This window comes from Haemaphysalis longicornis, unplaced genomic scaffold, assembly GCF_048455015.1.
Source record: "Haemaphysalis longicornis isolate Haplotype H1 unplaced genomic scaffold, Haemaphysalis longicornis Haplotype H1 scaffold_1, whole genome shotgun sequence".
In the NCBI taxonomy this organism is placed as follows: Eukaryota; Metazoa; Arthropoda; class Arachnida; order Ixodida; family Ixodidae; genus Haemaphysalis; species Haemaphysalis longicornis.
This window is the reverse complement of record NW_027526203.1, coordinates 245,623,044-245,637,443: the sequence shown is the minus strand read 5'-3', so window position 1 is coordinate 245,637,443 and position 14,400 is coordinate 245,623,044. Positions and strand designations below refer to the sequence as shown.

The following is a 14,400-nucleotide window of genomic DNA, read 5'->3' as shown; positions in this document are numbered from 1 at the left end:
AGTTCACGTTGACGTCGCTCAAGTCGCTAACGTGGTATGACGTCACAAACTTTGTTATGCTGGCAATTCACTGACGTCATGGTTAGTGGCATTAGCGATGGGTCCCGATCTCCAGATGAGCATTTAGGTACTTTTTAGAAGCGAATTAAAATATACATTAAGCGCTTGCTGTACCCAGCACTTCGTGTTGAGGTTCCTTGCATACAGAGACAGCCTACAGCAAGCTTTTTACAGACTTAAAATTTGGTGGCACAACACCTTTATATAAACGAGCAGGTTGCGGTCATGCAATATTCGCAGTATCTGAGCTTACTTTTTTCCTATAACCTACTGCTATGAACCACGCACCCATTACCGTAATGCGTTCGAATACTGTAGAAATAACGCGAAACTGTCGTAGCTCTACTAGCGCAGTTCGTGTTCGAACGAGCGAAAACATGTTGCAGAGGGATGTATTCCGCTTGCAGGGAACGCGATGGAGGTTGCTCCTCGTGCTGCTCAACACGGGCTTCAATAAACCGCACCCCCCTTTTCTGTTTACTTTTACAGTGCCTACTGGTCTTATTTCTGGCTGGTAGCGACTGCGACAATACAGAAAGGCTACAAAAAAAAGCACCCATCCGTAGCAAAAAGGGAGGTGCCTAATTTATGTCAATTATGCACTTGCTTCGGTTTTACGAATTTCTGTTGTGCATTCAAATGTGTTGTGTAACGATGCCGTCTGTCTACAGAACCTGCACGCCATTGTGCTGATGTGTTATCGGCTTACCACTTTCCCTTGGTATTTTATTCTCCCCAGAAACCAGCATGGGAAAGGCCCTGCTTGCCATGAACTTGCATCGAGCGTTCAACTCCATATTCCTTGCAGCCCCGCGGTCGGCTGGGCCGATTGTTCTGGGCCCAGGTACAGTTAAGGTTTCTTTCATAAAAGCATTCTTTTATCAGCGCTGTGCACAAGTCAAAAGCATTGCCGTTTCCACAGTTCCTATGAGCACATATGAAAAACCAGGTTGCTCCTTTATGCGCCAGCTTAAGCTGTTATGAATGTTCATTGTTTATAGCACAGACTTGCAACAACTAGAATTTTATATTTTAAAGTAAATTACCTTCAAAAGCAATGCCGGTATTGTAAACTAAGTTTCCAGGTGTTCTAAAAAATACCCATAGATGCATACATTGACAAGTATGTGATTTTGCTAAGCTCGTCTTTCTTGCCGATAAAGCATTGTGCTATTATTTTTTTGCATGCTTTCGGTTTGTAGTGCACTATTAGACTTCACAATTCGATGTGCCATCAGTCCCAGTTATCTTATGTAACTGACTCCGTGAAATCATTGGTACTGCGTCTTTTTTTTTCTCTAAAAAGTTTGCAGCAGGACAAACCATTGTATATATATACATATTTTATTCAGTGCTTCCAGCTGCCTCTTGGAAGTCAGGCCTGGAGTGGTTCAGAGCAGAGGAAGAACGCAAAGTTACACAGGACCAGTAACACAGTCTGCGGTTCACAAGGCAGCAGTAACTCTCACTACAAATCACATGCCTACATGCATAAATAATGAAAAATGGCAACACTTATCTACTAGAAAATACAAGAGCAAAGTACACTATGCTTACAGTCCAAGAACTGTGAAAAATAAATTGCTCGTTGACATGGAAACGTAGTCAAAATATAGTACACAATAAAGGACTCGCAGAGTGCGTTGAGAGCATTGCTGCAAGCTGAAACATGAAATCTGTAAGGTCGAACAGGACGGTCAGCAAATCAAAATAACAAACAAGACATGTTATCAAACACAATTTTCAATAGCTTCGGAATGCGCCTTCAAAATGTGGGAACTTTTGACCCACTCCTCGCCGTTACCCCCGTATGCTCCCCATGGATGTTCTATTGCTGAGACACGTGTGTGAGGTTTTCGCTGTAAACGGGCTTCTCCCAACCAAATCACTGAAGCTGCTGTCAGCTATGTTGTGCAACAGGAAGACCCTTTCCTTCAAGGCGAAACTGGAGGTTCTCAGTAAAGTTGACAGCAAACCGCAAAAGAAGCGCAGCAACTCAGCAAAACAGCTTCGCTCATAGGCGTCAACTACGTGGGGGCAACGGGGCGCGTGCCCCCACCGAGCTTCCCCGGTGGGGGCGTCGCCCTCACCGGGGAAGTTCGTGTGGAAGTCTCTCCGTCCGACCGGCCGGGGCCGTTCCATTGATAGTTGGTGAAACCTGTAATGACCCCGCAGCTAGTGTAACTATACCGACCAGTACGCACCCGCTCTTTGCACGCTCTAAAGCGGCAACTACCCCTGACAACTGACATTTCGCCGGCGTTACAAGAGAAACATCGACGTCTCTCAGGCCCCTTCGACGCAGTCGCACAGGAAAACGCGTCTTTCAATACTCCCATACAAATTATCGGCCTTTCTGCTGGCAAGACGGCAAAGGTGCGGCTCTCCGCCCGTTGTGCGCTTAATTAAATTCGCGACATCTTGGTTTTCCCAGAAAAACAATGAAAGCGTGAACGTCTTCCACACAACCCTGGCTGGGTGCATAAGCGGTCCCAGAGACTGTTTTTTTCTCTCTCTCTTTTTCTTTGGAGGGGGGGGTGCGAATTTCGATACCGAAAAAACAGTAAAAAAAAAAGACAGTAAAGAAGAAATAAGAGGGCCCTCGTCGTTATTATTCGATGCTCCGCAGCATGCAGGTGTAGCGGTCCCCTTTTCCGAAATCAGTTAGGGGCGAAGAGGCTTTATTGCACCTCTGAGGATCTTTGACTTGTTCCCAAGCCTGCGCTCCGCGCATAAACGTGACGTCAAAGGTCGCACCCCCACTACAAATCAGTCGATGGCCTAAAACCGTTCGTCGTGACGCACGCGGAACGTCCCGAAATGCCGCATGCTGACAGGACCCTCCGATACCCAAACGGCAAACGAACACACACCCATGATGCCTCGGAAGCTGCCGGTGCACTGTTCTCGGAATGCGTCCTGAGCCGTGCGCGCACGCACACACACGGTTCGTAGAAACGGTGAGGAAGCTGGAAAGGAGGCGGCCGGTGGGGAAGCGTGCGGCCTTCAATCCAGTGGGACACAGGGAAGCCGCAGTAACCCAACGCTCCAGCCTCCACGCAGTGTAGGCATCGGCAAAGGCGGAAAATGGGGCCGGCCGGCTGTTCTGCGGACGCCCCAGTCGTCGGCAACTAGTAAAGGAAGCGACTTCTTCGAAACAAGTGCACGTGGTTCGGCGGCCACGGCTGCAGCCGTGGCCGCTTCTGCGGAGGAGGCGATAACCATGCCGGCGTGTGCGCGTATGCGGTGTAACCTTACGCGAGGGCCGCTAACCTCGCAACTACGAGGTTAGCGGCCCTCGTCTTAGAACTAAATTCATTTGAATTCAACAATGAGTACTTTCGGCAAGTTAGTGAAACCGCCATTGGAACCAAGATGGCACCAAGCTACGCCAACCTGTTTAAGGGGAAGTTAGAGGCCACATTCCTGTCTGAACCCACTTAAAACACCTCCTGTACAAAAGGTACATTGACGATATCTTTTTTATTTGGACCTACAACGAGGATGAGCTCCTCCACTTCATCGACTGTTACAATTCTGCACACCTGAACATCAATTTTACTCACACCTACTCTCAAGAGAGCATAAACTTCCTGGATGTGACCGGGAAAATTGAAGACGGGGAACTCACGACAAAGCTGTATCGGAAGCCAACGGATCGCCAGCAATATCTGCATTACCAAAGCGACCACCCACGTCACTGTAAAAATAGCATTCCTTATAGCCAGGCCCACCGTTTCAAACGAATCTGCTCAAAATCGGAAGATTTCACTACCAACGCCAAAAATTTAAAAACCATGCTGGAGGGGCAGGGGTACCCAGCGCGTGTAACTGATGACGCCATAAAAAAGGCCGAAGCACTCAACCGCGTGGACCTAATTGCGAACCGTCCCCCACAACGCGACTTACAACGAACAGACCTATGCTTAACGTACAGCACCAACTTCCCTAACGTAAAAAAAACATCTTGAAGCGGCACTACAACATTCTCGAACTAAGTGAACGCCTCAAATGGGCGTTTCCGTTCGTTCCAGGCGTCGTCTACCGACGATCCCGGAACCTCAAAGACACACTCGTGAACGCAAGGACAAATTCATTCTCCGCGCATAATGAATGCCGGCCATGCCTGAAACCGCGGTGCCTTGTCTGCAAGACAATGCAACAGACAAGCACTGCTCAAAGCTCCAACTCAGAGTACTCTTTAAAAATTCGCGGGAACATGACGTGTGACACTTCCAATGTGATTTATTTGATTGAATGCAATGTGTGTCGAATGCAATATATAGGGCAAACAGGGACCTCTTTCAGGCTCCGGTTCAATAATCACAAAGCGCACGCCAAAACGCGCCCGACCCTGCCCCGCTCCAGACACCTCAGCCTTCCAGATCATTCTTTCGATAAACTAAGCGTCACGCTCTTAGAGACGGAGTTCAGGTCAAACCGGGAACGAAAACAACGTGAATCATACCTCATATACCGATTCAATACAATCAAAAAAGGTATAAATGAGGACCCAGGCACTCTTGCAGCGATTAAAACATTGTCATCTACCTAACCGTATCAGTGGCGCTGTGTATGTAGCCGGAACCGGATTCTCGAAATCACATGCACGTTAACGTTTGTTCAGTGGATTTTTCCCACATTGCTGATGTCTTTCCGTTTTTTGTTTTCATTTTTCTTCCTTCTCTTCTTTTCCGCTCTTCGTGTTCACTCCTATCCTTTTCTCGTTTTTTTTTTAATTCTCTCTTTTATAATATTGTGTTATAACTTTGGAAACCTTTTCTAAATCTCCATCACAATCTTACAATTAAGTAACGTTGCTTAGTGCCGGTGCTGTTTCAGCAATAACTTCTGTTTACCTTCTCCCCAAAACACGTGTTCAAAAATTGGTTGGCAGATTTGAACGTTCAATTGGATATGGCGCATAACACGGAAAATAAGCAATACAATTCTCTCGAGCGCACATATCTTTGCCGCTGTTATCACTATTCGCCCCCGCGGACTGGTTACATTTTTGACTGCTTGCAAATCTATTTTTCCCTCCCTTGCACCTACAGTCGTCTTCTAAGCCGGGCTACCAAACCACGGCCGCTGGATGAGTGACCGGCCGCTGGATCCAGCGGCCGTGACCGAACCATCGGGGGGGTCTAGGTCTTTTCGGTACAGGGCGGTTCGGTACAGGGCGTTTCGGTACGGTCTTTTCGGCACACGGACGTTTCGGGACACGGGCGTTTCGGGACACGGGTGTTTCGGGACACGGGTGTTTCGGTACAGGACATTTCGGTACAGGGCGGTTCGGTACAGGTCGTTTCGGCACGAAAACGAATTCGAGTGAGTGTTTGAGGCGGCCAAATTCGCGTGCGTTGTTAACATCCGAGTTTCAAGCGCGCAAATCGAACCTGTTTATTACAACTGTTGTTGCTTGTATTTCTGCGTTATTTTAGGCCAGTAGAAATTTATGCGGCCTTGCCAAAAAAAATGCCTATTTGCGTAACCGTAGCCAGAAAATGTATAGCTTGTTCATTACTTCGTTTCTTCAGCGACAATATCATCATGTATTATCTACCCACCGCGGTGGTTCAGTGGCTAAGGCGTTGCGCTGCTGAGCATGAGGTCGCGGGTTGGATTCCCGGCCATGGCGTCCGCTTTTCTGATGGAGGCGAAAAGCAAAAACGCCCGTGTGTATGAGACTTCGGCGCACGTTTAAGATCCCCAGGTGGTCAAAATTAATCCGGAGCCCTCCACTACGGCACGCCTAGCCTCCGTTGCGTCGGCGCGTTAAACACTGCAATAAAAAAGAAATACTAAATATTCGCCCTCTCGCGGAGCTGGGTTTTTTATTTGCGCCCTCGCGTTTCCCATCCCGTCCTCGCCCACGTGATCGCTTGCGCTTGCCTTGGTACCCCGAATGGTTCGCGGCACGAATGTCAGCGGGAGCCCGATCTTAGGGCGAGCGTTTTAGGCAAGCTCCGCCGCAATCCGTGCACGCTCCTCTACCACTCCTCGTGCGTCCAGAGAAATTCTGGGAAGACAGGTGACTGAGCCCACGGGGAACCTCCATTGGGATTCCGCAGCCCCTTCGGTCCAAAATTTTGGTCCAGAATAAAAAATTTACGGGTTTAAGGAGTTTTCGGTGCATGAACATATCAGTTATATCTTTATTTTGTTTTTGTTTTGATTTGATTTTGCACAGGATCTCTAGGGTCTATTTTTTAAGACGGCTTCTGAGCTCAAATTGTGATTATTTAACGCCTACTTACGAATCCGCATACTTTTCAAGTGATTTCTCCTGTAAATATTTGTTGAGGATAGTTCCTCTATCCTGTTTCATTTGTTTACTTTTCGCATAAATGTTCTTTGAATCGATTATTCAATTACTTAGACATTCTTTTAAATTTTGTTCTGAGTAGCGAAGTTCTTTGTCACAAAAGTACCGTATGTAAACTTCGGAGGTATACCAATGAGCCGCCATCCAACGTGGCTCCTATTCGGGGACGCTGCTTTGACGTGCATGTTTGCTGCGGGAAATATTTCTTACGCACTAAGCGCTCTTCCGGGCTGTTAAACTAAGTAAACACCTATGTTATCCATAAGAATGAAATGGTGTAACAGCGCAGTTAGAAACATTATCCGTCGCAATAGTAGCAGTAAAGTGTTACTCTGGGTTTTTCACTTACATCGTCCCACGCGATTTGAGTTGCAGCGGCTCATTTTAACCTGCAGCATGCCTGTTGCAGTCGGCACTTGTTTTTTTTATATATATATGCCATGTATAATGTCGGGCCGACACCTGCTTCTGCGAACATCATTTTAACGGTGTGCGGCTCAAAAAAGTACTGATTATGGGGAGCAGCAGGTGACATTGGTCTCAGGTCACGACCATATTAGCAAAACGCCAAGAATTACAGATGAGCAGTCCTTGCGAAGATGAATAACTGCATGTATGCTGCATAAAACATTACAGAGTGCTTTGAACGTCATTACACAGCATTTCCAAATTTGATTCACAAACACAATAAACCCGCCGCAGTCCCTGCTAACTACGAATAATAGGGACGGAAACGTGCGGCAAGGTACAATAGGTGTCTTCCGTAATGCATTGCTAATAACACCTCAAGTACTTGCGTTATCAGAAGAAAGCAACGCACACAAATGCAGAAACACAAGAAATCGCAACTTCTTCGTCACTACGTTATAAAGGGACAGGTTCCTTACCCGTGCGGCGGGGCTCATTCCCGCAGCCGTTGTCGGAGAGGCTCCGCAAAGTGCAAAAAGAAAATATTTACCTCACTGATTTTCGAAAAAATAAACAGGTGATAATAAGTAGTCAAAAAAAAAAACGACTGAAAAACACAACGATACTGTCACTGATTTGTTATATAACATTCTGGTGATAATAGGTCGCTAAGAAACAAAATAATGAACACTTATAGATTGTTTGAATGCTACAAATATCGCAGCTAATATTTAACAAATCAACAGAGGTTTTTTGGGAAGGCCGCATAACCAACTGCTGGCCTAAAATAACGCAGAATTTCGAACAAGAACATCTGTAATAAATAGGTACAAATTCCGCGCTTGTAATCACCCCGTAAGCAACGGCCCCAGCCTAAAGCGCTCGCCGAAATTCGTCTTTGTACCGAAACACCCGTGTCCCGAAAGGTCCGTGTCCTGAAACGCCCGTGTCCCGAAACGCCCGTGTACCGAAACGCCCGTGCACCGAAAAGACCGTACCGAAACGCCCTGTACCGAAACGTCCTGCACCGGAAAGACTGGAGCCGCCATTGGGGTTTATTTTCTCCGTTTTCCCCTCCATCCCGTTCAGCAGCTTGCGTTCTGGTTTGGCTGTTCGCCCCCCCCCCCCCCCCTGCATCCCCCACTCAGCGGAGGGGAGACACCGACGACGCACGGGTTGTCGCTGAGCTGCAAAGTGGCAGCTCTTAACAAAGACCTGAAAACTCGGCCTAGAGCGCCGTTCTCGGAAGGCGTCCGTCCGGCGAGGGAACGGTGGAATGGTGGCAAACGGTGTCCTTCTGCACGACCACAAAACGTCCTTTAATTGTCTCAGCTCCGGGAAAGGGCCCATAAACGGGCTGTAAAAAGCCTTGTTCGCACTTTCCGAACATATGGCGGGACACTCGCTTTCAATCAACGGAAACGCGATCCCTCCGAAGGTCTGGGCGTTTGCATGGTGACGGCTAGCGCTGAAAGATATATTGCCTTCTTCGTTTGTTCTACAACCCCACTTTCAGGCGCTGTTGATCTTTTCGCGTTTCCGCCACCACTCGAATTCCTGTTCAGTGCTCTTTCGTCTCCCTTCCTTCCTTTTTTTTTTTTTGTTTTTTCAACTGTTTTGGCGTCTCTCTCCATTCTTCATTTTTTGTTAATTTTTTGGTCATTCTTCTAATAAGGAAGATTCCCGCTTCGTGTTTGTGTTATTCACGTATGTTTGGGTGTTGTATCGTTTTCCATTCGTAAACCCGCTTTCCACTCTCGACATATATGCTCTCTTCCGAAGCGACCGAAGCCATCATTCCCGTAGAAGACTTGTCTCGAAGTCGAAACGTCGAAATAAACCCTCCGCTGTTGCTGTTACCGAGGTTTCTTACTTTGTGTTCACAACGCCTTCAGCCCCATCACCAGCATGCCAGTTATTTATATATATATATATATATATATATAGTAAGGAAATGAGGGGCTCGTTGAGGAAATGCAGAAAGATAGGTCAGCAGTCTACAACGCCAAAGGAGGCATAGGGGTGTGGTTAGGCTCTTTTCTTTTTCACTACGGTTAATTAAGTAAACATTTTTTTTAAATATACAGAAGAAAGAAAGAAAAACACGCGCCCAGAGTGGGGACCGAACCCACGCCTTTCGATTACATGTCGAATGCCTTACCAATTCGGCTATCTGGGCGACTGTGTTCTCCTTCACTTTCTGAGCTATTTATATTTACAAGAAGTGTATCTGACGCTTGAGGGTGGTAGCCAGCGCCACTCTGACTACACGGGGAGAAGGGGACCTTCTTTTCAACCCCCGGGGCGGGACTCGAGCGTCTACAGCCTGTCATGAGCGGGTTACTGGCGGGAAGCCCTCTTATGCTACCTAGGCATCAAGGCTGCCAGAACCGAGACCCTCGCTAGGCTTTCGCAGAATAATATAGTAAGGAAATGAGGGGCTCGTTGAGGAAATGCACAAAGATAGGTCAGCAGTCTACAACGCCAAAGGAGGCATAGGGGTGTGGTTAGGCTCTTTTCTTTTTCACTACGGTTAATTAAGTAAACATTTTTTTTAAATATACACAAGAAAGAAAGAAAAACACGCGCCCAGAGTGGGGACCGAACCCACGCCTTTCGATTACATGTCGAATGCCTTACCAATTCGGCTATCTGGGCGACTGTGTTCTCCTTCACTTTCTGAGCTATTTATATTTACAAGAAGTGTATCTGACGCTTGAGGGTGGTAGCCAGCGCCACTCTGACTACACGGGGAGAAGGGGACCTTCTTTTCAACCCCCGGGGCGGGACTCGAGCGTCTACAGCCTGTCATGAGCGGGTTACTGGCGGGAAGCCCTCTTATGCTACCTAGGCATCAAGGCTGCCAGAACCGAGACCCTCGCTAGGCTTTCGCAGAATAATATAGTAAGGAAATGAGGGGCTCGTTGAGGAAATGCAGAAAGATAGGTCAGCAGTCTACAACGCCAAAGGAGGCATAGGGGTGTGGTTAGGCTCTTTTCTTTTTCACTACGGTTAATTAAGTAAACATTTTTTTTAAATATACAGAAGAAAGAAAGAAAAACACGCGCCCAGAGTGGGGACTGAACCCACGCCTTTCGATTACAACGCCTTTCGATTACAACGATCCCCTCATTTCCTTACTATATTATTCTGCGAAAGCCTAGCGAGGGTCTCGGTTCTGGCAGCCTTGATGCTTAGGTAGCATAAGAGGGCTTCCCGCCAGTAACCCGCTCATGACAGGCTGTAGACGCTCGAGTCACGCCCCGGGGGTTGAAAAGAAGGTCCCCTTCTCCCCGTGTAGTCAGAGTGGCGCTGGCTACCACCCTCAAGCGTCAGATACACTTCTTGTAAATATAAATAGCTCAGAAAGTGAAGGAGAACACAGTCGCCCAGATAGCCGAATTGGTAAGGCATTCGACATGTAATCGAAAGGCGTGGGTTCGGTCCCCACTCTGGGCGCGTGTTTTTCTTTCTTTCTTCTGTATATTTAAAAAAATGTTTACTTAATTAACCGTAGTGAAAAAGAAAAGAGCCTAACCACACCCCTATGCCTCCTTTGGTGTTGTAGACTGCTGACCTATCTTTGTGCATTTCCTCAACGAGCCCCTCATTTCCTTACTATATTATTCTGCGAAAGCCTAGCGAGGGTCTCGGTTCTGGCAGCCTTGATGCCTAGGTAGCATAAGAGGGCTTCCCGCCAGTAACCCGCTCATGACAGGCTGTAGACGCTCGAGTCACGCCCCGGGGGTTGAAAAGAAGGTCCCCTTCTCCCCGTGTAGTCAGAGTGGCGCTGGCTACCACCCTCAAGCGTCAGATACACTTCTTGTAAATATAAATAGCTCAGAAAGTGAAGGAGGACACAGTCGCCCAGATAGCCGAATTGGTAAGGCATTCGACATGTAATCGAAAGGCGTGGGTTCGGTCCCCACTCTGGGCGCGTGTTTTTCTTTCTTTCTTCTGTATATTTAAAAAAAATGTTTACTTAATTAACCGTAGTGAAAAAGAAAAGAGCCTAACCACACCCCTATGCCTCCTTTGGCGTTGTAGACTGCTGACCTATCTTTCTGCATTTCCTCAACGAGCCCCTCATTTCCTTACTATATTATTCTGCGAAAGCCTAGCGAGGGTCTCGGTTCTGGCAGCCTTGATGCCTAGGTAGCATAAGAGGGCTTCCCGCCAGTAACCCGCTCATGACAGGCTGTAGACGCTCGAGTCACGCCCCGGGGGTTGAAAAGAAGGTCCCCTTCTCCCCGTGTAGTAAGAGTGGCGCTGGCTACCACCCTCAAGCGTCAGATACACTTCTTGTAAATATAAATAGCTCAGAAAGTGAAGGAGAACACAGTGGCCCAGATAGCCGAATTGGTAAGGCATTCGACATGTAATCGAAAGGCGTGGGTTCGGCCCCCACTCTGGGCGCGTGTTTTTCTTTCTTTCTTCTGTATATTTAAAAAAAATGTTTACTTAATTAACCGTAGTGAAAAAGAAAAGAGCCTAACCACACCCCTATGCCTCCTTTGGCGTTGTAGACTGCTGACCTATCTTTCTATATATATATATATATATATATATATACAGTGAAAGAGAAGACTAAAGGGTATTCGTTACCCTTTAGTGTGAACACAAAGTAAGAAACCTCGGTAACAGCAACAGCGGAGGGTTTATTTATATATATATATATTTATATATATATATATATATATATATATATATATATATATATATATATATATATATATATATATATATATATATATATATATATATACATGTGTATTTGCCCCCACCGGGAAATTGTAAACTCTACGCCTATGGCTTAGCTTGTCGCTGTTGTGCACCATTGCTGGGCAACGCGACATGATTTTGAAAACATGCAGTGCTTCAGCGTGAACGTCGAGTGTGTACGTCAAGCTACCTTTCCTATGCATCTACACATACTTTCAGGTACAGTGAAGACATTTTACTCTTGACACTTTCATTCTACACAAACATTTGATGGGTTCCCATTAGCGAACACTGCATGAGTAAAGCAGTGTTTATGTGGTGACTAGGAGTGCATAGTACACAACAAAATTGAAGAGATGTTGAGCTCTCCATCAAACATAGACTGAGCACAGTATTCTGCGAGATTCACGCATGTGGGTCCACAAAGCTTATGCGGGGATTGGCCATCCTGCTGTCAAAAATCACTAAAGGTGCTACCACAGGGTAAAGTTATTTCTGGAGAGGTAATTCTTTGAACAAACGGGGGGCACCCTTTCCAGTAGGCTTCCCCTAGTGGCCTTTAGCACTAGGCACATTCCTGCTGATGTTCATGCTCAGTGAGTGGCGGCGCTTGGCTCTTGGGTCAGCCCCAGTTTTGGTTGGTCGTCCAGCAGGCACCCGCTTAGCTCCCCGAGGCAGGCCAGGTCGACGTCTTGCGAAACTAGTTGGTTGGACTTTGATGATCCGCCCACGGCACCTGTCTATTGTGGACGAAGCCTTCAGCCGAAGCAAAAGGGCATAAGCAGAGCTGCTGGTGTTCACGGTGCTCAGTTGTGCAGTGACAGAGTCAAGCAGTGATGCGTAGGATGCGTTGTTTTCGCCCAGGCAGTGTATACGGCGGAGTTGCTGTTCCAGGGCGCAGTACTTGTGTTCCATCTCCTGCAAATTTGTTTTCCTTATGAGCATGAGTGCAAGTGCACAGGTAGAGCACCTCTGTTTGGCAGACGTTATACGAGACACTCTTTCATTCTTTTAATAGCAGACTGTGGTTCATAAAATTGTACAGGGAAAAGGGCTGTTGCAGAAATGGTAAATGTGTAACAAGAAATTTTAAGTTACTTATCCCTTAGTACAAGTTTAATGTCTGTTTTAGTGAAGAATGGGGCCTAACATTTAGTATGGGGCCATACCTTTGCAGGTCAAACGTTGAGGTTGTTTAAGCTGTTGCACGTTTTTGTAGACTTGGATGCTCCTCCCCAGTTGTAAAAACTCCCAAGCATTTCCCCGAGGGTGAACATGGTTAAGTGCGAATGCACGGGGTGATGCTATGAGGGGGAGTAAAGTTAAGATCCGTTGGCATTCGCCCGTGAGCCCGCGCGAGCCGACCCACGGAGGTCTGGCAGTTTATCGCTGCATATATAGGGGGGTACGCCGCGCCGAGCGCGCCGAGCCAGGTGGCTGAGAGAGGAGGCGAGCGCAAGGAGAGAGGGACAGCGGCGCACGGCAGCTGCAGCCGAGCGAGGGGAGAGGAGAGAGTGTGACGTCACGGTGGAGAGAGAGGCACGCGGCAGCTTCTGGGGAGAGGAGGCGCGCTGTGACGTCATACCATGACGTCACGGCGCGAGGAGCGGTGAGGGGAGCGGCGCGCACCCGCGCAGCCACGGCGAGGAGGCGGAGCGAGCGCGGTCACGTGGTGAAGTGACGTCACTGCGCCGTTGCTACCGACGCTCCTCTCCGCTCCACGCCGTTGCTAGGGAGAGGAGGACTGCGGACGCCGCCGCCGCCACCGGCGGTGGAAGGTTTGGGGTCGCTTATAAAGTGCATTCGCACTTAAAAATGGCAGCAGTGCTGCAACGCACCTGAGGTGTTGGGAGTGCCTCCAGAACAGGTGGTTGCTGTGATGTTTCTGCTGCTGCTGCTAGAGCTGCACCCTCCTCGCAGTGTGGTTCGGCTGCTGCGCCTGGCCCAGCACTTCCCAAGACCTGCGGCACCAGGGGCAAGAAGAAGCCCCGCGAGGGGCACCTCTCGCTGAGGGCCAGCAGGCCCAGCTGTTCACAGTCCTCCGGTGTCAGCTCGGGGCTGTTTGGGAAGCCCCCGCCAAAGGCCTTCTGCACAATGGCCTGGTGCTTGCAGAAGGCCTCCTGGCTACCCGCCCAGCAGCCGCACAGGCCAAAGTCAGCCTGCACTTCATACAGCACAGTGCCACAAGAGCTGGGTACTCTATACAGTGCCTGGTCAATTTGGACTATTTTTGGGGGATCAATGTCAAGCACAGTGGGTAACAAATTTTCTAAGCTAATTCGATGTGAGGGCTCCAGATGGTTTGCGTGGCGAAGAATTTTGTTCTCTAAGTGACTTTCCCAGGTACCTATCACGAATTCTACTAAGCCCACTGCATTGTACGCTTTTGTGCGGCCAAGAAAAACATCTTTCAAAATCCGAATAGAGGCCTCAAAGTAGTTGTTAGTATTCTGACCTCTTTTGAGAGTGCCTGCGCGGTATAGGAGCACTTCAGAAGTGCTTAAGCTTTGCGGATGTAGCCCTCATCAGGCAGAGCACAAAGCTCTTCCTTGGCTGCCTCCAACTCGCCCGCTTCTTTCGCGTACAGGACCTGAAATTGCAGTGTACATGTTATACTCAGCACTACACACATCCGGAACGAAAAAAGAGACGCCGACCAGTCCAAACAAAACGTACTGACGTTTCGGCTTCCAGCACGGAAGCCTTGTTCACAATAAATGCATCACCTGAAGTGGGTCGTTTAAGTGGGCTTAAGTAATCACTGCAAAGAGCGTGCGTACATCGGGTTTAGATTTCCGTCGTTACGATTGACTGTGTTAGATTTGGTCGGAATGATTAGTGATTCCAGATGAAGCCGCGATGCTGTCACTTTTAAAGCAAGG

At 48.0% G+C, this 14,400-nt stretch overlaps 1 protein-coding gene across 1 annotated transcript; it reads left to right on the top strand.

Moving 5' to 3' along the window:
- Window positions 1-708: 708 nt before the first annotated feature.
- LOC144169078 (uncharacterized) lies at window positions 709-13,861 on the top strand. Its single transcript, XM_077698082.1, has 2 exons — window positions 709-904; window positions 13,439-13,861. Exons 1-2 carry the CDS (start codon window positions 808-810, stop codon window positions 13,777-13,779), a joined length of 438 nt encoding a protein of 145 aa, XP_077554208.1. The 5' UTR covers window positions 709-807; the 3' UTR covers window positions 13,780-13,861.
- Window positions 13,862-14,400: the final 539 nt, after the last annotated feature.

What these genes read in the sequence shown, in the direction of transcription:
- LOC144169078 (XM_077698082.1), top strand. Translation starts at nt 808, where the DNA reads ATGGGAAAGGCCCTGCTTGCCATGAACTTGCATCGAGCGTTCAACTCC. An exon ending in GCCGATTGTTCTGGGCCCAG is followed by an intron (nt 905 to 13,438) that starts GTACAGTTAAGG and finishes CCCTCCTCGCAG; the next exon opens with TGTGGTTCGGCTGCTGCGCC.